A 26,631-nucleotide genomic window follows, 5' to 3' on the forward strand; every position below is an offset into this window, starting at 1 on the left:
TTTGTTTTCTAAACGAATGCTATACCTGTCAAATAAATCTCTGGTAAACAAATAAATAAAAAAGCCAAAATAAAGCTGTGAACGCATTCCTTTTCACAGACGAAAGTAAACCATCCATATTTACTTCCCATGCACAGCAAGGTGGTTGATTGTACAATCAGGGCTGCTAATAAGCAGAGCTACTTTCCTCTGGCACCAGGCATCTCCAGTCACCACACTTCAATGATATAAATTATTTTGCTCTCAGTTCTGAGAGGATTTGATTTAGAATTAATAACCAAAAAACGTCTAAAACAGGTTAAGAAGGTATTCTGAAATTTGAGAAAAGGGAGACTATAAGTGATTAAGTGTTGTAGACTACGATGGACAAATTTGGGACTAAAAAACCCTGAAGCGCAAATGATTGGCAAGAGAAATATAATTTTAAAGGGACTTAGTATTTAGTTTTAAATTTGCATACAGACGAAATACGCATGAAGTCGGAATTCAGATAAGACATATTCAATGAATACAACCCACAAGTTAAAAGCTAAAACACTGAACTGAATAGGACAGGAAACACAGTGTCACCATTCCCAGCCATTGGCTCAGTAGTCTTTGACACTGTAACAGACTTACTAGTAACTTCGGCGAGCGGGACAACAGCACAGTCAGAAAGCCCGTTCACTGTTTCAATTCAGAAGGCTCAATACTCACAGAAAATTCGGCCCACGCGAAAGAGAATGTTTTATTCACCTCAAGGAAACTCTTGCTCTGGACTCCGCGATCAAAGGGCGGAGCAATGAATGTGGAGTTAATATTTCTCTATTTCAGATTCACAGTGTTTTGTTATTCCACAGCCGGAACGTGCATCCAGGAACTTGTCGGGAAGAATGCTGAAAGCAGCACACACACACACACACACACAGACCTACTTGTCCATACTTGCCAGAACACGCAAACCTTCATTTCCACCTATTCAATCAGACACACACACACACACACACACACACACACACACACACACACACACACACACACACACACACACACCCCCAACTAAAGCCCCCTTAGCCCCCCCCCCCCACACACACACACACACACACACACGCACACACACACCCAACTAAAGCCCCCTTAGCCCCCCCCCCCCACACACACACACACACACAAACACAGGCACGGCCGATCAGAAACAGAATCATTGTAAATCAATCTAGATGACAGCTCTGTTCAATAAACGGTACCACAGATTTTAGCTCCCCATCATCACCTCTCTGCCATTAAATGCATTTAAGCCCCTGCACCACAGCTCTCTTATTGGGGAAACTTTCACCGCTCGTTTGGTGGAACGGGCATTGAGAAACTGAATGCGGAATCCATATCCAACTGCCCCATCAAGCTATCGTTTAGAACCAATATGGGCGTTAGATGAATTAGGCCTAATGGGCCAATCAAGGTCCAAAGTTGCCCTGGATTGAACAACCCTAATTTGATCTAACGAGTCTTTTGGCAAAGAAATGGCACGTGTGATAAAGGTGATTTGTCTATGGAGCAGGAAGTTAGAAAAAGGGAAACTGCAACACTTTGACAGTGAAAAAATAAGTTTTAAATGGTACACAACCAAGTTTTTGAAGAACTTGCTGAGTGTGGAGTAGCTCTAGAAAAACATTGCTGTTGTGTTTCAGTGGTATCTAAGCGAAGCATAGTATTAAGGCCTGATTAGGGTTCCACGTTCATGCAACGCAATCACCACAGTTGCTTCAACATAGTTGTGAACCTTTATGGTTCTTGGTCGGGTTTACCTGTCGCTATGCGTGGCCGTGGTAAAGAGAGAACAAATAGTTTGTCTTTGTCTGTGCATGGCTGCATGCTATTCATTTACAATTGGTCTACTACTAGAAGTTTTGATTATGGTATGGTATGGATTCTACAAACTTGAAAGCTGAAAACGACTCAAACAATATCCAACAAAAACAGAAGATCTCGTCAATACATTTTAAGTCTATGACATTTACAGATTTACTATTACAGATTACTAGCGAGTAAAAAAAAAGGTTACTAGGCTATGAAGGCAAAAGTTACATGCTTTGCCTTGATTTTTTACAAACAAAACGTATTGCCGGAAATGATGTAGTTAGCGGAACAATCATAGCCCTTGCGGCTGCGTAGCCTCGACCCAAGGTTACAATTTTTGTGAGGCGCACGTCAGGCCCTTGCAGTGGACCCAAGGAGGGTCCGCAAGGACGTAGCGGGTCCGTAACCCCCTTGCGTTGCGTGAACGTGGGACCATAATATATATATTTCAATTGTATTCAGAGAAAACCCCTTGAGATGAACCATCTTGTTTTTCGATGGGACCTCACAAAAAAAAAACACATTACAAACATACAGCGGACAAAAGCTCTCCCTCACACCAAAACCACCGATAACTTCCTCATACCAACCATGAGATATCATAATCAGCCCTTTAGTTCTGCATCTAAATACAACTAAAAAGTGCTGTAACAAAAAAATACCTGCTCACCTGCTCACATTGTCACTTTAAACCAGGCAACAGGCGTCCAGAAGCAGATGAATCGGCACACATTCTTCACTATCAGTATTTAATTGGTTGTTTTGTTTTCGGTGGTTCTCTTCTATACAAGCCTGGATCTTTGTCATCTAGTTCTACGTCGAGCATTAAGCCACTATTGCTGTTATCTTCGGCTAGCATCAGCCAGACGTGGCCAGAGGTTGGTGGTTGTTGCCTCTTGCATCATCTCTAACCGAAATGTACTTTCCCGAACACGTGACGTATTGGAAGGCGTAGGTAAGAGGTACGCTGAGGTGTATAGGTGAAGATGTTTACTATCAGTTAACTATTCATGCGCTTGTTGCCTAGCGCAAGGCTAAACCTTGCTCTTCGCCCTCGCGGCGGAGCCAGCATGAATAAGGCTCCATTCACAACCTTTCCTTTAACGCATTATAGGAAAATCATAATAAAAGCTTTTTATTAAAGGTCCCATGGCATTCTACTTTATGGATGCATATATATAGGTGTTAGTTGGCCCTTAATACAGTATTTGAAGACGTTCAAGAAATTCAGCCTTGGTGCAGAATTACAGCCACTACGAGCCAGTCCCACAATGAGCTTTCCACAAACGTGCCGTTTTTTAGAGGCGGGTCAAGGTGGAGGGTAGGGGTGTGGCCCTCAGCAGCTTGCGGCCACGGTACCATGCGCTCGTGTTTACAGTGGATGTATCGCAATGGCGAGGCGCTGACAGCTTTTGGCCGTGTTCATTAAATATTCTAGAACTATCCGGGTGCTCCGGCGGGAGTCCTGGAGCTCTATCTAAATAATATCATATTATACACATATATCTATATCATATAATATATATTATCACGGCCAAAAGCTGTGAGCGCCTCCAGACGATATGATGAATATGATATGACAAGGAAATATGGAAATCCGATTTGATGAAGAACCAGACTGTGTCTGGTTCTTCCAATTTTTTCTTCCAAAAAAAGGGGAGGTAACATGTCCCTGAATTACGACATATGGGGAAAATTCCAAATCGGCGCGTTTGAGCTTTGTTTTTTCAAAGGCAGAAAAGGATACCTAGTGCTCGTTTTACACCTAACGCCATTTCTAGCTAGTGGGGGACCATAGGCTGGCTAAGGGAACTCATATTAATGTCAGAAAACCTCATAAAGTGACATTTTATTGCCATCGAACCTTTAAGCTCACAGTGTGGAGTTTGTCTGCATGTGCGCTGCGGTACACCGTACAAGGCCATGGTAGATTACAGAGCGTATTATGATTTAAAGCATTTATATAATAGGATCCAGCTCCTAGCTAACCCCCAGGCCAATAAGGCTACAGGCTGTGAATGATCTCTCACACACACACACACACACACACACACACACACACACACACACGACAAACCCACACAGACAGACAGACAGACAGACACACACACACACACACACACACAGATGCAGTCATGCACAAAAATGTGGTAGTGCAGAGCCTGAAGTGTTCCCCTCTTCAAACAGTTACATGGAGGAAAGGAAACAGCTAAAATCAAACCTCTCTCAGCTCCCTTTAAAGAAGCAGGTGACAATTACCCAGATCAATGGCTCAGTCACAGAGACAGTGATTGGCCCGGCTCCTCAGTACCTCCACGCCGTGTGAACATCTGAAGCCGACACACTGTGCCCATTGCAGGAACACCTACGTTGAATCCAGAACTGAACATTCAACCTGTTCGAGTCAAGCAATGCTTTATAGACTCTTGAAGTCCCTTTGGCTGATCGGTGTTAGTTAGCTGCACCATTGTTTAGGACTCAGGAAAGCACTCGGGAATGTGATATATTTACTTTTACTGGGTGACAGTCACTACAACTCGGAAAATAAAATAATAACAATTACTAAGCTTGCTTTTCAGATTGACGTTGCTTATAGAAAGATAAAAGAGGTGTATGAAACCCCTTTGAAATGCTGAGTCATCATCAGTTACCATGGCATCCAAAAGTGTGTTAGGCGTGTGTGTCGGTTCAACAGTGTGGCCAGACGTCTGTGTGTTTATTTCGGGTCAGCTGTAACAGGCATCGAGGTGCATGATGATTAATTAAGGCTAGTGAAAGTCCTTCTCTCTGGAAGAGTCTGGATAAATATGTGCCCTGTTTGTGTGTGTGCGCTCTAGAGGTGTATTACAACGATCAGCATGTTGGGGTTGGAAGGTACTTGCCACTGAATCCAGGCATTGTTACAGGACTCATCTCTGTAATGGCCAAAAGCAATATGATACACATGTTTTTATCATTTTACTATTGATCTCTCTCTCTCTCTCTCTCTCTCTCTCTCTCTCTCTCTCTCTCTCTCTCTCTCACTCATCTCTCTCTCTCTCTCTCTCTCTCTCTCTCTCTCTCTCTCTCTCTCTCTCTCTCTCTCTCTCTCTCTCTCTCTCCTTCTCTGCCAGTCAGTCACAGCAAAGGGGTGTGCCATTCTTTTTTTAATTTGATTTGCAACAAAGGTCAACAAAGGAAACAGTTTACAAATATATTGCAATGAATTACATCGTGATGTATCACATCCGACCAATAGGGACAGCCCTGAATCCATTTGCATGGTATTTTCCTTTTCATCTATGAAATAGTTTATCGTGACGCATCTCACCTCGGCCGTTGGATAGATTGCACAATAGCCATGTTTTCGTAAAAGACACATTTGTATACACCAGTGTTTACATGCCCACTAGCCTCCCTCTGCCCATTGTTTTCCTTGTCTTACTGCTAGTTAAGGAGTTTCAGCACTCGGGAGAGATCTACTGACTATGTCATCTCATAGGGGATCATCGAGGGCGAGATTATTATCGTTATTACACTCCTTAGTGCAGCACACATACTATAACATTTCCCCATCTCTCAACCTCTCGACAGCACCACTAACAGGATGCACAGTAAGTGGAGAGACGGAGAGGCCGAGTTGTCTCAGCGTGCTTGTTGTGTTGGTTTAGCTGCTTATGAGACATCTCTGCCATTTGAAGTTCAGCAGCAAAACAGGTCCACAACACACGAGAGAGAGCTCTTTGTGAGACAGATATGATGCTTGTATTTGTCATTTGGGGCTGTGGGACAGCGGGGATGAGTTCACATGCAGATAAAAAGATACAAACATATATCATACAAACATGTGGTTTGTACATCACTCATAAATAGTCCATGAGATTGAGAGATTGTTGATTCTTGAGACAAGGGAAGAAAGAAGAAAATAAGAAAAAAAAAACGGAGGGAAGGGAAGGGACTTTTTGGGGTCTTAATGGCTCACCACTGTCTTCCCGGGGAACAGAGAGAAAAGCATGTGAATATCATATCATCATCAATCTGAGTTAAGCAGGACACTGGCAACCGACTGAGCATGTTTTCTCCAAGTCTGGTTTGAACTGTACATTTTGGTTGAGGGGTGCACTAATCAAGGTGCACTTCTACTGGAATAATGAGCACCCACAGAACTCCGGTGATAGAAAGAATTGAGCTGCCGTATGTCTAGTGGCCGGTTCAGAGCCTTTAGCCTGTTAAAATGTCGGCCATTTATACAACACAGCCACGCAGTTCGCGCACGAATGCCCATGCACAAGCACACAGAAACACACACAGAGACACACATACACACACATCCAAACACAGCCATGATGTGTACACACACAGACACCTCACTCCTACGGGCAAGCTCATCAGTCGCTTAGTTAGCCATGGAAAATTCTGTGCACCGACACGCGTGCACACTCAGAACACGCACACACAGACTCACTTAGACATGCATACTCAACTGTACATGCACACACACACACCGCAACGCATAAGCACTTTCTACCTCTGTCTCCCCTCAAAGGAAACCATTAAACTCAAAGAACCCACAGGAAGAAGGGTTTGACAGAAAGAGGATTTTCTCAAGCACTCTCCCCCCCCCCCCCCCCCCCCCCCCCCCCCCTCCATCCCCTCTCCAACCCCCCAAAACAAAAACGAAAACAACAATCTATCTTAGGACTAAACTAATTTCGACAAAGGGAGGCAAAGCTTATAAGCATCCCAGTGTGTGAGTCACCTGTGACCCCTTAATTCATTTGTCTGCTAAGCCTCTATGGTGGGTGACAGAGCACCTGTAATGCAGAACTGGGGAGTGGGGTGGGTCGGTGGACGGCGGCCCCAGCTTTAGTGCTGCCGCTGATTGGGTCAGAGGGACGTTTGATTAAATGCTCAAATGAAAAATGTATTACCGAATTGATCCAGACAAATCCCACCTTGAAGAGGTGGGGTTTAGCGTTATAATGCGCCACTGATTAGAAGGCGCGAGGGCTACTTACTGCTCATGTAAGGACTACCTTGCGGAGACGGGGGGAGGGGGTTCTGTGGATGGTAGATGGGGATGTTTTTGCATGGCTCTGATCATTTTGACCAGATTTGCTATGACAGCCCAGCAGCTGCCAAAAAACAGGAGAGCCAGGTCATGCACATTTGTCATTGTCGTGTTTTTGTGAGGCTGGAAGGGATTTATATATAGATTTATAGATTTCAAGCAGCAAAACACAGGGGGAATAGGGACTAGCGGCCACAATGACCTTGAGCAGGTAAGATGTAAAAGTGAAGCATCAAGCATTTCCCCCATTTCTATTTGTTTTTATCACTTGGTCTATACTATATATATTTATGTGACATATGAAATATGATGGAAAATAAAGTTTTAAACAACAATATGTAGGGTATGTGCCCCTGCCAGCAGCTACAGTGGGGCAAAAAGGTATTTAGTCAGCCACCAATTGTGCAAGTTCTCCCACTTAAAAAGACGAGAGAGGCCTGTAATTTTCATCATAGGTAAACCTCGGCTATGAGAGACAAAATGAAAAAAAAAAAACCAGAAAATCACAGTCTCATTTTTTAAGAATTTATTTGCAAATTATGGTGGAAAATAAGTATTTGGTCACCTACAAACCAGCAAGATTTCTGGCTGTCACAGACCTGTAACTTCTTCTTCTTTAAGAGGCTGTTTACCTGTATTAATGGCACCTGTTTGAACTCCTTATCAGTATAAAAGACACCTTTCCACAACCTCAAACAGTCACACTCCAAACTCCACTATGGCCAAGACCAAAGAGCTGTCAAAGGACACCAGAAACACAATTGTAGATCTGCACCAGGCTGGGAAGTCTGAATCTGCAATAGGTAAGCAGCTTGGTGTGAAGAAATCAACTGTGGGAGCAATTATTAGGAAATGGAATACATACAAGACCACTGATAATCTCCCTCGATCTGGGGCTCCACGCAAGATCTCACCCTGTGGGGTCAAAATGATCACAAGAACGGTGAACAAAAATCCCAGAACCACACGGGGGGACCTAGTGAATGACCTCCAGAGAGCTTGGACCAAAGTAACAAAGGCTACCATCACTAACACACTACGCCGCCAGGGACTCAAATCCTGCAGTGCCAGACGTGTCCCCCTGCTAAAGCCAGTTCATGTTCGGGCCCGTTTGAAGTTTGCTAGAGAGCATTTGGATGATCCAGAACGGGATTGGGAGAATGTCATATGGTCAGATGAAACCAAAATATAACTTTTTGGTAAAAACTCAACTTGTCGTGTTTGGAGGAGAAAGAATGCTGAGTTGCATCCAAAGAACACCATACCTACAGTGAAGCATGGGGGTGGAAACATCATGCTTTGGGGCTGTTTTTCTGCCAAGGGACCAGGACGTCTGATCCGTGTGACGGAAAGAATGAATGGGGCCATGTATCATGAGATTTTGAGTGAAAACCTCCTTCCATCAGCAAGGGCACTGAAGATGAAACGTGGCTGGGTCTTTCAGCATGACAATGACCCCAAACACACCGCCCGGGCAACGAAGGAGTGGCTTCGTAAGAAGCATTTCAAGGTCCTGGAGTGGCCTAGCCAGTCTCCAGATCTCAACCCCATAGAAAATCTTTGGAGGGAGTTGAAAGTCCGTGTTGCCCAGCGAAGGCCCAAAAACATCACTGCTCTAGAGGAGATCTGCATGGAGGAATGGGCCAAAATACCAGCAGCAGTGTGTGAAAACCTTGTAAAGACTTACAGAAAACGTTTGACCTCTGTCATTGCCAACAAAGGGCATGTAACAAAGTATTGAGATGACCTTTTGTTATTGACCAAATACTTATTTTCCACCATCATTTGCAAATAAATTCTTTAAAAATCAGACAATGTGATTTTCTAGATTTTTTTTTTTTCATTTTGTCTCTCATAGCTGAGGTTTACCTATGATGAAAATTACAGGCCTCTCTCATCTTTTTAAGTGGGAGAACTTGCACAATTGGTGGCTGACTAAATACTTTTTTGCCCCACTGTATATCATGTCCTACTAGGATCCTGGTTGTAAAGTCACCTTTAGTATTCGATAATGGCAAATCAATTAGGGGATTGTATATTCCAGTTTCTTTCTCAAGTAAGTAATCAATTAACCGTAATTAATTATATTACGTCAATCAACCAATTAAAGGAGGTAATAAGGCAGTTACCTAGGGAGGATTTGTTGTAAATACTTTTTGTCGGCTTGGCAGGTACAATGAAAGCTAACCAGCAGGTGGTTAATGTCCTTTACCTCTTTTTTCACCTGTCTAAACGATTCCTTCGAAACTTTGTTTTTCCTTGTTTGCAAGTTAAAACAAAAAACAATAATGGCTGGCAGGATTTTTCTCTGAATAAATTACTTTTTCCCATTCACATGAAAGAGACAGAGTGCGTTTGTTGTTGTTGTTTCTTTTGTTTGTTGTTTTAATGACGACAAGTATCCGATATTTCGCCAGCGTAATGAGGTCTGCTTGCAGTAATTGCAGCATATTTTGGCTTCCAGTGCGGGGAAGTGCATCTCCTTGTGGCAGCCAACACAGCTCAGCAGAGGAGTGTTCGGCACTTTTTATTTTTTCCTTCTAAAGTAATTAGTCTCTCTGTTAAGATTTACATGGCTGCCTTGATTGAGCGTGCGCCGTTACAACAACTGTTTTCACGACTGACTGCGCCAGCCAGCCCCCCTTTCCCACCGTGGACTTAAATGTACACAAATATAGTACACACATGCACACGCACGCACGCATACACACACACAATCTCTCTCTCTCTGGCAGAGCGTTTCGCTTTGTTGTGGTTATTGTCGAGGGTACTTAACGATTTGAAACAAACTGAAAAAAAAGAAGTAAATTAAAAGAACATTGATTCTAAGGGGGGCTTGGTATAGAATGTTTGGTTGGATTTTTTTAAAATATAATTACACAGTCGCCCGCCTGCCCTGCTGAGACCATCAAATTATTTTATAGCGATCAAAAGGCTTTTTCAGGGGTCACTTGTGTGTAATATGTTGCCCTGTTAACTGGCAGTCTGCTGTGTTTTGGTTTGGGTGCCGAGGGGAATATGTAGCGTGAAGTAGACATGATAGGATGAATGTTTATGTGTCAATAAAGTATGCCTCACAATAGTCCCAAGCCACTTTATTTGCCTTTAATTGTCAACTCGCAAATTTAAAATAATTCTCCCTTTATTAAGAAAAAGGAAGCTAAAAGCCTTAAAAGCAGGAACCTCCAATCGACACTTAGTCCAAGAATCCCTTCAAACTCATTACAATGGAAATTAAATCAGCTTTCTTTTGGATACTTGGCATATATAATCAAATAAAAACAAAATCTTAAAATGAACAGCCATTGCACTAAGATGTAAAGGTGGGATTTGATTTGTAGGCAAGCATTTTTATGTGTCTGGCAGGAAAAGGTAGGATAAATGTAAGTTAAGGTCTACAGAACTGTATACACGTGAGGCCATTACTCAACAAATATAACCATTCATATCCCAAGCCCTCTCTCCAGTTTGCAGCGACTTCATCCGGCCGAAAAAAATATTTGACGTTATTTTGTGAACACATGCACCTGGCTGTATATCTGAGTGCATGTGTCAAAAAGCTTCACTTACAGTTCCATCTCTCTCTCTCTCTCTCTCTCTCTCTCTCTCTCTCTCTCTCTCTCTCTCTCTCTCTCTCTCTCTCTCTCTCTCTCTCTCTCTCTCTCTCTCTCTCTCTCTCTCTCTCTCTCTCTCTCTCTCTCTCTCTCTCTCTGTGTGTGTGTTGGTGAATCCACCGCTAAGGGTTCCTTTGTGCATTCCATTCATCCTTATTTGCCTAAAAGCAACCAGTAAGTGTGGGGCAGAATATGTGGAGTGCCCTTCCTGCCTTTTGGATTCTTCTGATTCTCCTGAGTCAACAGGTTCATAATCAGAATGAGAAATCATGCAAGACATCCAATACTCAATTCTAATCACCTCCACAGTTATGAATAACACCAAAAGTCAAACCACCACAACTAAGTAAACAGCTAAAACCAAAGGAATATGCAAATATTCCTTAAAATGCTGTTTTTATGTTCATAAAAAAGGGATGTCATACTTATCTACGATATGTCCAGAGGTTTTATGACCATTGCAAAAGATAAAACACTTTTGTCCGAAGCGACTTACAATAAGTACATTCAACAATAAAGCTATAACACAAAGAGTGCAAGAAGAATTATTGCATTCAACAAGTAACAAAAAACAAGTAACAAAAATGAAAACGTTTTCAGTACCATATTTTGTATTGTTTTACATCTAATATCTATACATACCATATGTACCAAGTAGTGACAAAGAAACATTCCAAGAAACAACACTGGCAATTGTTTCATGGCACACCATTATTCTGCCTTCCTCAGAGACTACAGAGGTTACAGAGTCATTATTGACCTAATTAATCATTGACTATTCACAATAACAAATAATTACTGACAAAAATGAATAAAACATTATTGAGTTTCAGACTTAAAACTAGATCAAACCAGACGTTTAAAAAGTCTATAAAGAATTATGCTCTTTCTCAAACAAGTGGAAGAAATTAACAACATAATTGTGATTAATGTCTATCCTAGCCTATAGTAGCCATGGTCTGAGCTAAATTACTATTATCAAAAAGGACCAGGCTTTAGTCATCGATACCGTATCCGTGTACTGTACTGCAGATATAATTTAACAGCCCTGTGCTTACTAAATTGCCATTGGCTGTCGCTCACTCAGCACAGTGAAATACTGAAATAAGCTCCCAAGGTGCACTTTAGCCTAGCAAGCAGCATGCCAGAAGACCACTAAAGAAACGGACCTTTCAGAATCCTCCATTTAAACTCCGCATTTTGCCTATGCCCTGGTTTTCGTCAAACTAAAGGGGTGTTCAGTTGGGACGTTTTTGGGGCATTGAACGCGACCAACTCTGTTGTTTTTCCTATGGGGAATGCTGCGCTGATGCAGTACAGACCAAAAGGACATCATGTTTTCATCCCTGGTTCCCCCATGGTTCGGCCCTGCCAGACGATACCCGATTGGCCAATCTGCATTGTGTTTCATCGCCCAACATGCTCTCTAATGTCTGCCGGCGGGAGTTCACAACGTGGTCGATGGAACAACCAGGAAATTAAATTCAAAACGAGTCCGCCAGTATACACTGAATGTGATCGTATCACATATCACGTGCCAAATGTGGGTTGCAATACACTCTCATTTGCATAAAGTTAATGAAGGTAAACTTTGGTCCTGCCCCCTGCCCCCGCCTGATGCAAGCCTTCCCACAATCCTTTGCCCCATGTGATATTGCGTGTAATACAAAGTGAATGGTAGGCGTTGCCAATCGCAAGCGTTCCCCTCTGTTGGGGCTTCGGCCGTTACGCACTTGAAGTGGTGTGGGAACATGGGAGTTTATATCCTTAACACCATTGGCGGTAAAGATCGATCTGACACAACTCAGGAGCAATACATCACGAGTACTCGGTGACATTTAGGCCAGGTATTCGATTAGAGTTTTGGCATTTCTGGCATCGCCAATACTGATGAGTGACCTGATTGATAGACTGATTCTATAAAGGAGTTCGGCCAGCCGTCTTCTCTGCGGAGGAAAGCCAACCGCAGTTCTTCGTCCCGCGCCTGATCATGTTTAGTTTCAGAAGGAGCATAGAGAAGGGGCTATTCACAGTTGGTCCATTTCAATGTGTTGACGAGAGAGACAGAGAGCGAATCAGTGTGCTGCCTGCATCTCTGCAGTGAAATAAGGTTTTACCCATTTGAAACGGTAAAAACATAGTCCATGAACGGGAAACATTGTTGATCGCCGAGGATTCTCTGTCATTCTCAAAGAAAGTATGAAAAAAGATTAAAGATTTAAATGACCGCCCAAGTAAAGTTTATTTATGGGAAACACTCCAATAGCATGGTGGCTGGTATGAGCAACTGTTTCCCCGGAAGTTAGGGGCATAAAGTGCAGTGTATATGACGCCATTGACATGTGACCTCACCAAATATAATTGGCTGTTACAGGTAATAAAAGTAAGGATATTTACGGGTTTGAACATTGTTGGAATTAATTGGAATGATGTATGTTTATGTATATCAAATATACAACATAGGTCTAGTTGTTTTTTTTATATTGTAGTGTGTAATGTAACATTATATCATAACTTTAAGTGCAGTAAGACAGTTGACCCCATAGAATATGAGCAATATCCGATAAAAATAGCGCTGTAATTAAAGGCAAGGTCCCTTTGTTTGCTTGCAACCCTGATTGCGGGGAAGTGGCGGAAGAGGTGGTGGAAGAGGAGGAGAATACGATGAACAAGATGCTGTGGTTTGTGTAAAAGAGCTCCTCCGGAGCCCACTGAGCCACCTCTTGAGAGGACAAGGACACTCAGGGATCAGCTTCCAACCCACAATGAACAGCTAGTGTGCCATTAGCAGAGTGTCTTCAAACATCAGCTCTCTATGTTATTTTCTTCCAAACTTCATCTGTTTCTTGCACAAAGAGATACACTCTCACTCTACATGGCTCGGTGGTGACTTTTGAAAATGTTGAGTGTAAAATCGGGAAAGCTTGTGTACCGGTCCGCAGGGGATTAAACTCTGGGATTACATGCAGGGCCTTGTCTTGCCATCGGAAGGCAAACTATGCTGCAAAGACCATACTGCAGATTTTAATTGCATTCATTTGCATACAGTTTAGGTTTATGTTAAGCCGTATCCATTTGTTGTCCTCCACAGGGTGCCTACAGGCACACAGTGGACATGAAGGGGGTCATCCCAGTACCTCTTGGTTGGGACTACCCCCAGCCAATACACTCCCCCCCCCCCCCCCCCCCGCATCTGCAGAACATTTCAATTTAAATGTAAAAATTTTGGACTGAAGCTTTCTGATGTATGCTTCGCCTAAGGTGTGATGAACACATTCAAGGATTTCAACAGGGAACCGGGGAATAGGTGGGCATCAGAATGCATTGGGATTGCTTTGGAAGTTAGGAGTCACAGAGAAAGTGACAAAGCGGACGAGAGCCCCTGATCTTCATTGGTGAAGAAGAACTCGAGGCTGGACAGCTGACATTTAATAGAAGGATGTAGCCCTCATCCACTGCCCTACTGCCTGCCTCTGAGCTCCTCCTGATATCTGTTCAATATTAATGACCGCGTAGCAATCACCCAAAATGTGTCAAAACCGATGCCCAAGGCAAAGGGATATCATCCGCAAGATCTTTTTGGTCTTCAAGAATCAATTTCCCCCTCTTTCCTGTCCAATACCTTTTTTAATATTTCTTAAGGAATAGCTCTGGCTATGCTAGATTGAATCCATGGCAATGACATATGCTATTTGATACTTGGAATGTGTGGGATTAACTGCAGGAAACCACTGAAAAGAAGTGCCAAATTTTTGTGTTTATGTGCTAATGTGGACACATCCACAGACATACAAACATACAAAAACACACACAAACAGAAACACCTCACTCCAACCGGCAAGCTCATCAGTAGCTCAGTTGGCCTTGGAAAATAGCTGTGCACACAAGCACACACACACACACACACAAACACGCACACACTGCATCCACTTCACAGAATTGCACTGTACACAGCCGCATTTCCCAGATTCACTGCTTGTAAAAATGCAACATAAAATAACTTCTCAGCAGAATGCCCTCCGCTTTGCCACTTAAACAGCTGGGAGCAGCAGCAGTGTGTTAGCTCGTTGTCAGGGGTCATGGCTATGTCACGTAAAGACTCCCTAATGAGACCCAGACAAGCCAAGCTGCACCAAGCCGTGCCCAGCCGAGCTGAAACCCTGAATGCTAACCACAGCACAGAGAAAGAGTAACTGTGAGTAGGAGTGAGAGAGATAACTATCACACTGTTCTGCTGTTCTGTGTGTGTAGAGCAGAAGACAGGAAGAAAGGAAGAGAGGAAGAGAGGAATAGAGGAAGCGAGAAAGAGAGATAGAGAGGATGAGAGGAAGAGAGGAAGAGAGAAAGAGGATGGGGAGGAGAAAAAAAAAGGAAGAGATGAGCAGGGGAAGAGACGAAGAGACAAAGACAGTAAGACTAATTTATTTGATTCATCTATTCCATCCCAGTAAGAGAGGAAAGAATGAAGAGCACAGTTGTACTTCATCTGGTTTTCCTCCTCTGCCTACTATGTTTTTTTTTTCTCGCCTCCTGTCTTCCCTTTTCAGTAAAAGGCAGGAGAGATAAAGGTATAGAAAGGAATTGACAGAGGGAGGATGCATTTCTCAGAAAGGGTTGTGATCCCACTCATCAAAGGGGTGAAAAAAGACAGAAGCGTTTCAGTATTCAGCGCTGTGGAGAGGTGAGGAGATAAGGAGCCAGAGGTGAACCCAGCGAGAGGCCGATCGCAGTAGGGTCCCTCCTCGGGGTCAAGGGTTGGGCCCTGAGCGTTGAGATGTCAAGCCTGAATGACGCGCAGTGTCATGTGCATCAATGACAGAGTGACAGCTGCTCGTCTGAAATCTCACCCGGAGCAAGGTAAGAATGAGAACAAGAGAGGGTAAAATAGAGAAAGAGAGGTAGACAGAGAGAGTAGCGAGCGCAATAGTGAGTAGAGAGATACAGATTAATATCGCTCCCTATAACAACAAATTACAGAAATTAACTCAAGTGAAATTTAGCAAGTCCCTGATAACACAAGTCACAACAAAAGCCTAGTTAAAATGTATCATACAGCATTTGTTTTGTCTCTTTAATATATCAAATGTGAAATGCTTCAGGTGTTTGTTATTTCCAACGTTTTCACATGTTTATGCAAACCACAGAACATTTTCGGACGCCTTTTTTATAAATGTATAGTTGGCATTGAATTTGATCAATTTACACTACCGGTCTTTTAAGAGGGAGGAAAATAACAGTACCGATGTAGCATAACAATATAACAAACTGAAAAGAGGACTTATTTCTATTGAGCATGAGTTGGAAAAACAACAAACAACTACTTCAAACCAGACATGGGGATTTTAAAAGGTATGGATCTTAATAATTTTTCTAATGGAGTCTGAACTAGTGGATGTGGCAGTCTATAAGGCCTCAAGGCTAGTTGGTGCTGCTGAAAATAAAGGTGTAATTTCAAGCTGACCTTTATTAAAAAAATATATATAAATGTATACATAAAATGTTTGGCAATCCATTGCAATTCAGACTTCATGCAGATTGTTTGTCAGCTGTAAGTATCAGCCATGTAAGGCAACAACCATCTCTGATTGGAACAGCTGAACACAGCTTCTTATATTTTTATGAATATGCTTCACCACACTTCATCCGCATAATTAGGTTTGAATCATTAAGCAGCCTTTAAAGTGGCAATCTAAAATGTTGGTGGTTGCTCAGGAACAATCTGCTCCACCTGAAAGCTTGTTGCTCTGTTAACATATGTTGCATCAACCACGGTTTGGAATGGTTTGTAACTATATAAATGGCACAAAATCCCAGATTAATCATTCAGCGACATGAATCATTCAATATTTCTTTCAGTTGGTATTTCAGTAAACGGTACTGTACAAACCTATTTTAGATCACTCAAGAGCTAGGAGTTCCAAGAACATTACGCTATTTAAAAAAAGTTAAACATGACAAAAAAACAATACATAAATCTCTCCCCCCCTACCGTTCTGGCTGGTAGTCCCCCCCCCCCAAGTGGATAGACCCCAGCAGCACCACCCCCCCAAACCGCAACAACCTTACACACAGTGGAGCCTTCCCCACCCAGTTCGCTCACAACTCAAGGGCTGGGTGCGTGACTGACAGCGCATGCATGATTACTGAAATTATGCAGTAATTCACCACCCACATCTAAGGACCTCCAGATATGCCGGATGAATTTATGGATAATGAGGGTCTGCGCCAGCGTTTCTCACAGCGCTTTCCCCTCTCTCTTCAATCCCCTCAGAGAAAAAAAAAAGAAAAAACCTCAAAGACACATCCTACACAAACAGAATCCAAAATCCCCCCCCCCCTCCCCCATTCCTCTCTGTTGCTCATGCTTGGGTTTGGGGGGGGGGAGGGTTGCGACAATCCAAAATGCAAACACATGCAAACACACAGCGGGAATAAAAGAAGTTGACTCACAGCTTGGCGGCTCTTGTCCTTCACATCGTAGACGGTTAGTTTGACCAGCGTCTCTGGGCTGGCCGGGTGCTCCGGAGGGAAGGTGACCCCCGTCAGAAACAGGGGGTCTTGGTTAGCCTGGCAGAGAAATGGCACGCATGCAAAGGAAGAAGGTAAATAATCTTTGGAGCCTCACTCCTCCAACCCTCCACCTGCATACCAGTTTTGTCCCCCACTGATGAAAGAGCACAAGAAGGTTGAAGATAAAGCTCTTCCTGCTGGGGCTGACCGGGGGCTCCAGCAACACTGGGAGCCTATCAAAATAAAAGTCCTGTCCAAAAGAAACAGGCCACGAGCTAGCCACCATGACAGGTGGGCTGGCAACAACACATGTAGGATACCTGCAGGACAAAGCATGCAGTAAGAACAGACGGGCTGCACACACAAACACAAACCTGCCACACACACACACACACACACACACACACACACACACACACACACACACACACACACACAGTGTAATTACTCCCAGTAGACTATGCTGGCCATGGGGAGGTATTTTATTATCATACACGGCACACTCCCAGTGTGTCTCTTTCATCTATTGGCATTTTGCAATATGCAATCTTGACCTCGCAAGCTGGTGTGTATGGACACCAACCTCCAATTCTTCCAGGCCAGTAATTAATAAATATGAATATTAATGATTCATTATTTTATTGTGGTACTAATGTGATTCCAGACAGTGTGAAGAAAATTATAATAAGATAGCTTTTACTGTCATAGTATAAACAACATCATGGTCCACTTTAGAAATAAGGAGACACTTTCAATTGCAAACCTTCGGGATGCTTTATAATTTGTTGCCCAAAAAACTGAATACCATGGCATCAAATCAAACCTATCAAACCTAAACAGAGGGGGCTATTGGTATAAGTCTACGAGTTGAAACCGTTTTTTTTTTTCCAGAACATAAAACATATAGATCCTCTAAAACTGTGGGGGGAATTTCTTCTATATTTTTGTGTCTCGCTGCAGTCGGAGGACCATTCCAGAATCCTAAAGAGACTATCCCCTTGCCTCACCCGTCCGATGTGGCAGTTTGGATCAGCAATCTGGGAGCCATGGTGAGGGGTTGAATTGATCTCAAATGTGACTTAAAGGAGAGTTAAAATACAGAAGCAGTCCCTTCGGCGCAGTAACGCCACCGTGCCTCTCTTAATAACCACAACCACCATTTACCACTGTTTTCTTCAAGGGATTGGGCTGGGTTTTCTGGCTCCACACCAAACATAGCGTTCACAAGACCGGAGGCCGGAAAAGATAAATGCCGCTGTTAAAGTTTATCAGACCGTAACTCCATTACTCACAAACGGTCGCAATACACAGGTTTTTTGCAGAGATTTATTGCATATTTGTACGTACTTGAAATGGGACCGGCTCTTGTTGTTGTTGTTGTAGGCAGCTGTGTTTTTTTTCCAAAGCTTTTTGTGATGAAGCAATTTTTCTCAGTTATTTTGAGACACTTGTGTTTAGAAATGTTGTTTTAGTCAAAGGGGTTGGTTCCTCTTGAACTCTTGGTCATTTATCTTACTCCTAAACCTCAGGATCGATCTTGATGATGGACTAATTTTAGAGTCTGCAAAGTCCTTGGAATAGTCACACCTATTGGGTGTAATCAGCCATTTCAGGCCATTTAAAAATCTGCCCTGAGCTGTGACCTTTTATTTGGGAGTACCTGAAACATAGACATAGGATGGATTGATAAGCCTACCAGTTTCCATAGTCCACTGGGATGGTTTGTAAACTGATGGGCGGCAGTAGCTCAGGAGGTAGAGTGGCTCCAGACGAGCTAGCTGTCGCCTTGCATGGCTGACACCGCCGTAGGTGTGTGAATGTGTGCATGAATGTGTGAATGTTAGGCAATATTGTAAAGCGCTTGGGTAAAAGCGCTTTATAAATGCAGTCCATTTATGAACTATCCAGCATACCTCAATGAGGATCGATTGTGATGTCACCAAGTCACAGGCCAGGGCAGATGTTAAAACGGCTTGCTGTGGCTAATCACATTCCAACCGGGTGGTAAATAGGGGCCCTTCAAAGCAAATATGACTGTAATCGTGCTGAGGTACATTTGCACTTGACTGTTGACTGTGGAAAGGTATTTAGCTGATTCCACATGACATTTAGATTTGAGTGTTCACACTGTCATCGCTGGTAGGAATTGATTCAATCGTTCAGCAGGGAACCAGACTGAGCAGAATCAAAGAGGTATGTGTTTACAGCCAGAGCTTCCTCTTCCTGATCGCTGCTCTCTGGGGCAGCCCTGGAATCCAGCCTGGGGGGACGGACAGAGGACACGCCAAGGCCCAGTCCAGATAGCACTCAGATAACACGTAGACAAACACACCCAGCCACGCACACAGACACACACACACACACACACACACACACACACACACACAGTATATTATACAACTACCGAAATGCCTTACTGTAAAGCTGGATTGCCAACCACACACAGTGTGCATTCAGACACTTTCCAAGCATTGAGCCCTTGCATGTGTCAGAGAGACACGAACACACACACACACACACACACACACACACACACACACACACACACACACACCCTTTCACATATGCATTAAAAAGACATACATAGGCCCTTCTCCACCCACCACAAATAACCGTTTTTTTTATTTTTTTATCCCTGGCATTAAGATAAAGCTTCCTAAAAGTGCTGAGCAGGGGGGTAAATACAATCCAACGCACATTATCTTGTGTCAGCTGGTTACTGCTTCCCTAGAAATGATGGTTGTACTGGTTCTGAACACCCAGTGGTGTCGCCCAGCCGGCAAGCCATGGAGCTACCTGGGCAAAGAACTCTACAGGCTACATTGGCTACAGCTCCTTGGAAAAAGCCCAGTGGTTCTGGGCACAATGCGACCAGTGTGCTGCCTGGACGGAGCCTGGCTCTCCCTGAATACATGCCTGTATATCTGGACCGTGCATGGCCATAGATAGAATGGGAAAAAACACACACACACACACACACACACTGTGTCAGTCATACCTGCAAACTAGTTACCTTTCGGAGAAATTCGCTGTTTTTAACTCAAAGGGGGGGGGGGGGGGGGGGGGGGGGGGGGGGGGGGGGGGTACCGACTGACCGACTGTCTGTTTGTCCCTTTTTTCCAAAAACACACAGACACACACACATGCACACAAACATACGTGCTTGCAAATAATGCAGTGGTACAGAAACGAACACATACAAAAACATGTACATAAAGATTTAGACACAGGCATTTACATGCAGAAACACGTACACATAGGTGTGCCAACACCTCAAGTTCACACACACACACACAAGATAATAAACATACATAAAAGTGCATGATATTAAAACAACATTAAAAGACACATAAACACACACACACACACACACAGAACTCCTGTATAGTGGCATGCAGGGCACATCTCAGGTAGACACGACACACACACACACACACACACACACACACACACACACACACACACACACACACACACACACACACACACACACACACACACACACACACACACACACACACACACACACACACAGCCCTCCTCTCTGGTGGCCCAGCGTTGCTCTCGCTCACCAGCATGTCGGTCCAGGAGCACTGAGCGCCCGTACAGCCGGGTTCCCTTAGTGCCGCCGTCAGGCTGAGTTAAAGCAGTCCGCCTTGTCCTCATTCACACAGACAAGCAGCCAGAGCCTGCCACACAATCGCTCATTCAGCCAGACTCTCCCTGCTGCTGCGAGCATATGCTGCAGAGACAGCTGCCTCTCACGCCCCCGCCTGCTGTGTGATGGCATCCCTCCGCAGCCTCCCCGCGACGCCAGCCCAGGCCCATTAGTGTGGGTGTGGCGCACCAGTCCGTATAAGTTGCTCTGTTTGTTTGGTCTTGTTTGTCTGTCTGGTGTGTGTGTGTGTGTGTGTGTGTGTGTGTGTGTGTGTGTGTGTGTGTGTGTGTGTGTGCGTGAGTTGGTAGCTATTTATTTGTGGCAATGGATGTGTGTGTGTGTGTTTGTGTGTTATAACTACTGTATGTTAACTGTATATTGGGCGGGATCAGAGGGAGTCTGTTTGTAGTTGAGATCGCTTTTTTATAAGTAATTCCCTTGACCGCTCAGGCTGTGTAAACACACAGACACACACACAGATGGAAAGACCGTTTGGGACTGTGTCATGGAAAGCTCCGCTTCAACTCACATGACATCAAAGGCCGTTTTATCCCCTGGATTTGACTGATATGAGAATCTCCTTGGGAATACTGGCTCTGTTGGAACCACAAGTCATGTTCCTCTAACAGGATTTTTGTCTGGCTGGCAAATTAGTGTGCGGCTTGAGGTCATATGACTTTTAGTTCTGCTTGTCTTCAATTCAATGCAAATCAACAGCAGATATCCAATAGCTAACGCTCTAGTTTTTGCTCTTTTGTATTTCACAGATGTCCAAGTATGGGACATTTCAAGGTGCTGGTGCTCATGGTTAGACAGCGGACATTGGGATTCAAACCCAGAACCCAAACTCAACCCCCCCCCCCCCCGGATATTGCAAATTCAAATTGCAAATCCCACACTGAGAATGTTGGATAGCAGATTACAATGTCATCCGATGACACTCTAAATGGAAGGCTCATTCCAATACCATGATTACATTCATCCTTCTAATGGGTGGTCCCACAAAGAAGACACTATTACACTGGTAAGCAGTGTGTGTGTTCTTTCACTTCTTTCATCTTGCTTCTCGTGCCTCCCCAGCATCTTATACGACCACAGTGGTTTAAGGAGGACTTGGAGCTACTTTGAAAGGTTATTTAGACTTCAGTTTGCATTGATTCTGGGGCTTTGCCTCCATTATCAACAATAAGTCCACCCACCAGATCTAAAAGAGGGAGATTCTTGGCCCAGGCACTGACCTTCATACAAACGAGAGAGGCCTCTTGAGAATGTGACCAATAGGATGGACACAGATGGACCTCATCTTAAGGGCCACACGTCTCACCGTGCGGATTCACACATACACACGAGCACACATTCTCACTCTCACACACACACGCATGTGCTTGCGACACAAGGCATGCACCCACTCACACAAGAACAAAAACGGGACAAATCTGAGGTTGGCAACAGCTGTGTCCTTAGGACAACTGCTAAGAGACGAAAAACAAATGAAAGACTGAGGGGGCAATCTAAGGGTTTATGGGATGTATGAGTCGAGTGAGTCACAATATGAACGACTGCCAGCAACAGTTTACTGCAGTGTAGCAGAATTAAAAACAAAAAAAACAGACTTATGTTAAACATCCCAGTAAATCCGTAGAAGCCATCCCACTAAATCCATATACTGAAACATAGCCATGTTCACATTTCAATATAACTTCGAAGCCTGTCAAACTTCCAAACCTTACAATGAGTGGCCATGGTAGTCCTTCTTTTCTGACATGACACAACAAGGCAACGCAACCCCGCCACATGTGCCGCAACATAGCCCAGCACGCTGAACTATGACAGAAGAAACTTTCCATTTCTAATGCAGTATTTATGAGGTTGGTACGTACCCTGTTCTTCTGCAGCCGAAAGCAGTCCATGGTCCTATTTCAAAATCCTGCACACTGGGGCCATGAAATCATCACTGCACAAGCAGTGTGTGTGTTTGTGTGTTTGTGTGTGTGTGTGTATGTGTGCGCTTAGCTGAGCAAGCATATATTACACCACCACATCCTGTACGCGCAAAACACAGACACACGCAGACACACACACAGAAAGTAATCCTTTGACTAGTCTGCAGGAGTAGAGTGTAGTGGAGCAGGCGTCCTGAATACGTTCTGCTAGTTCAGCGCCATTAGCTTAGCAAGGAAGTGAACTGATCTCTGTGGTTCCTCCTCATGGAGCCTTTGCCCTCATGGAACAGAAAGGAAAAACTTTGAGCAGACGGTGGGAAGAGACTGGGTGTGTGTTGGCTTGTGTTTTGGCATGTGTCTCCGTGTGTGTGTGTGTGTGTGTGTGTGTGTGTGTGTGTGTGTGTGTGTGTGTGTGTGTGTGTGTGTGTGTGTGTGTGTGTGTGTGTGTGTGTGTGTGTGTGTGTGTGTGTGTGTGTGTGTGTGTGTGTGAAGGTCTGTATGTGGCTGTGTGCCTGCACTCCGTATGCATTCAAGCAAAGTGTGGTTCCATGCTGGAACTTAGGGCAGCTGTTGCCACGCCGTTCACCCTAGCCGCCCCCCCTCCCCAAACACATGTGTGGAGTGGTTGCCATGGAAACAGCAATCTCTCTCCCTCTCTCCTTCTGTCAGCCTAAGAGATCAGTAGTCAGTTTTAGAGATCAGAGGGCACAAATGTCTCCCTAAGATTCCCCTATTGGGCACGTACTCACATGTGCACGCAAACACACACACACACACACACACACACACACACACACACACACACAGACCCTCAGAGTCAGAAAGCCTCAAATGTCACAGGGAAAGAAGGTAACCATGGAGGAGGTTAGTGTGTGCTTAGTGTTCCAGTTAGCTGGCTCAGTTGCAATAAAGACACGGTAGGAGAAGAACTAGACGGAGAGGACGGGCTGAAACACAGCACACACACAAAAACAATACGGTTCAGAGTAACAGGGATAGAATGTACAGAGTACAAATGCACACCAATGCAAGGAATTGTGTTTGTGTGCATGTTTACCATTTCCTGTGTGTCTGAATGTGGATTTATCTTCGCATCTGTGTATTTACTGTGCATTTTAGTGTGTCTGCGACTGTCGGCATGTATGTGTATGTGTGTGTGAATGCATGTGTGTCCTGAGATGCACGTGAGTGTGTGTGTGTGTGTGTGTGTGTGTGTGTGTGTGTGTGTGTGTGTGTGTGTGTGTGTGTGTGTGTGTGTGTGTGTGTGTGTGTGTGTGTGTGTGTGTGTGTGTGAATGTGTGTGTGTATGTTTGTGTATCTGTGTGTGTGCATATGCATGTGTCCCCTTACCTCCACGGTCTCTGTGGAGGTCTGGCTGACAAGGGACTGCTCGCGGGGGTCCACCACTGCCACGTGGACCACCGCGCTGGGCTTCCTGTTGCTGCCAGACATCACCAGGTCACGACAAGCTACGGAGTGGGAGAAGGGAGCCAGTCAAACGCATGTACAGCAGAGGGTACAACCAGGGGAGGATGGAAGGTGATGGGGGAGGGGATCTTCCTTGTAGCATCACTGGCCTAAAGCAGTCTAAAATGACCACTGAGGGGTTAAATCATGTGTACGGATATATGCTAAAGAAGTTAACAAAGAACTATAATGAAATCCTCAAGCCTATGTTTGTATACATGATTTAACCGTAGACTGCTTTAAGCCTGCACTTGTTTGATGTCCTGTACATGTATGTTTTCTTCCTCACATGTCTTGAGTGCACTGTACTTGAAAATTAAATTCCTTAAGGGGAAATTAAGTGATTTGAATCGAATTGAGAAGCAGCGCGAGGCTGGGAAAAGTTGCTCAAGGACACCTACAGGTAAGGTTCAGAGACAGGGGATTGTGCCAATTCCCCCTATGGCCGGGAGTCGACCACCTTAGCAACTAAACTGTTCTGCACCCAGTTTTGTTCTGCTCACAAGAAATCTGATGAGAATATAAGCACTAGACACTTTGTACATATTCTGACCAAAAACCCATCATAATGAGTTATGTTTAGTCTATATTAATACCATGTAATTTGCTACTCCCTATACATCCTAGGAAAAATATATGGTATATTACATCATATACATGCTTTTTACTGAAACATCTTCTTTGAAGTAAAGCAAAGCATGGGACTTGAATGTCCTTTCTTACAAAGGTGTGAACATCACAAATGCCAGCCTGTATCACCAGTCAGCTTCAAAGAGTCAATACTCAAGAGCACGTCCAGTCCAGGAATCTAAAGTAAAATGTGAGATGACCCACAAAATACTAGCGGTCTAGGAACTAACCTTCCACCACATACAAAATAAAGGCAGTCAAAGCAGTGTGAATAGTTTTACCTTAAATGCCTAGTTTAATGAAGTGCATGTCGTCAATTTCGCTGTGTGTCCATGAGACTGCGATTTATGAGCTTTTTAATTTGTACAAGCAGTCACCGGATCCTGTTGTCGCTCATAGGACAGGAAGGCACATTTGCTTCCCACAATTCCTCAGAGGAAACCAACGTTTCCTGTCTATGGACAGACACACCCTAAATGGACTGGCCCAGATGTCTTATCATCAAAACTGGAACAATTATAATATTAGAGCATTTTTTTAGGTTGTGAGGCAAGCCATAATTATTTAAATATGGAAGATATGGCAAGCCAGAAAAAATAATACCAATTATCTTTTGATTTTTTTATGCATATTTCACTAAATAAGTAAAATATACGCTTTTTATATCTATGTTATTATAACTAGTGAAAATCTAACTGGCCTGAATTTCAAAAAATCTGATATTCGTTTGTAGAGTAGGAACTAAGTTGTGTCGGTAGAAACAAGATCGGACCGATGTGAGTGGAGCTTTAGGCTATAACCCTACGTGATATTGTTGTTTTCCTTACGAAATGAAAATATCAGTGTAGAACTTAAAAAAGAAAAATTATGAGTTGATAAAAAAAATATTTTGCAGCATTGGTCTCCGGCTCCGACTCAAGCAGGGAAAGACAGTAGGGCCGAGACCGTTTATTGGCCTGTGGCATGTGCCACCGCGACCACTGACATACCATGGCATATGCCGTTCCACCTGAACGGCAGTTACCGATCCTAAACGGCATATGCCATGGTATGTCAGTGGTCGCGGTGGCACATGCCACAGGCCAATAAACGATCTCGGCGTCTCTCGGGAAAGATACGCTGTGTGAATTGATTTTATACAAACGCTGGTATGGAAAACGAACGAATATTCAAAGCTTGAAATGATGTATTCGGGCCAAACCTAATAATAAGAAGTAAAAATAGCACTGCAAAGCTTGGGTAAGGTATGTATTGTAATTGATCCAAATACACAGACCAAAAATACGTAACACAAAGATTTCCTCCTGCCCAGCAGGATGAAGTGGATCCATTGAACATGGATAACATGGTGGCTGACTTTGCCCTTTCCAACCACCTCTATACTGTTCTTGACAGGACTGCAAAGATTCTAAAACACCATATCTGATATAAATAAATGCTCAGTGGAGGAGCAGTGTTGAATGAAATGGTGACTGGAAAATTGTGGTGTGTGTGACTAAATAATGACATGCTGAGACAAATTGTGCAGCACACATTCAACAGAGCGTGTATCAAGTCCAGTTCAATGCTTTCACCGGCCTCTCTTTAAGAAAGTCCCAACCAGAGATATATTGGTGTAGAGAGGCCTACAACCTAACTCCACCAGATTTCTATACTATACTATGTTTATTCGATGGTGATGTGGTTACTGCTGGCTGTACAACAAACTGCATCTCGGGGATAATAAAGATATCCTTGCTCCTTCGCTGTAACGAAGACATACACACATTGCAGTGTTTTCCATGTTATTTTATCTCCTAAATTGTATCTTACAAAATGTTGTCCTCAAACTCCCGTCTGGGCTTAATAAAGAACATCTTATCAGAATGGAATAAGCTACAGCAAAACACCATGAGGTCCAAAAGGTCAAATAACTACATTTAA

The 26,631-nt window shown here is 43.7% G+C and overlaps 1 protein-coding gene across 5 annotated transcripts in view; it reads right to left on the reverse strand.

Annotated features, from left to right (window-relative positions):
• Positions 1-26,631, reverse strand: part of inpp4b (inositol polyphosphate-4-phosphatase type II B) — a 201,922-nt gene that overhangs the window by 86,338 nt on the left and 88,953 nt on the right. For 3 of the 5 annotated variants that reach the window (XM_079758920.1, XM_079758921.1, XM_079758919.1), the window contains 2 exons: positions 23,962-24,080; positions 16,951-17,067 (listed from right to left, as the gene is read on the reverse strand). In XM_079758920.1, the coding sequence (XP_079615046.1) occupies positions 16,951-17,067; positions 23,962-24,080 (236 nt within the window). Of the gene's footprint in view, positions 1-696; positions 814-16,950; positions 17,068-20,582; positions 20,812-23,961; positions 24,081-26,631 lie in introns of those variants that run through there. The other 2 variants (XM_079758922.1, XM_079758924.1) reach the window with 2 other exon arrangements.

The sequence above is a fragment of the Pollachius pollachius genome, assembly GCF_949987615.1.
Source record: "Pollachius pollachius genome assembly, chromosome: 2".
NCBI lineage: Eukaryota > Metazoa > Chordata > Actinopteri > Gadiformes > Gadidae > Pollachius > Pollachius pollachius.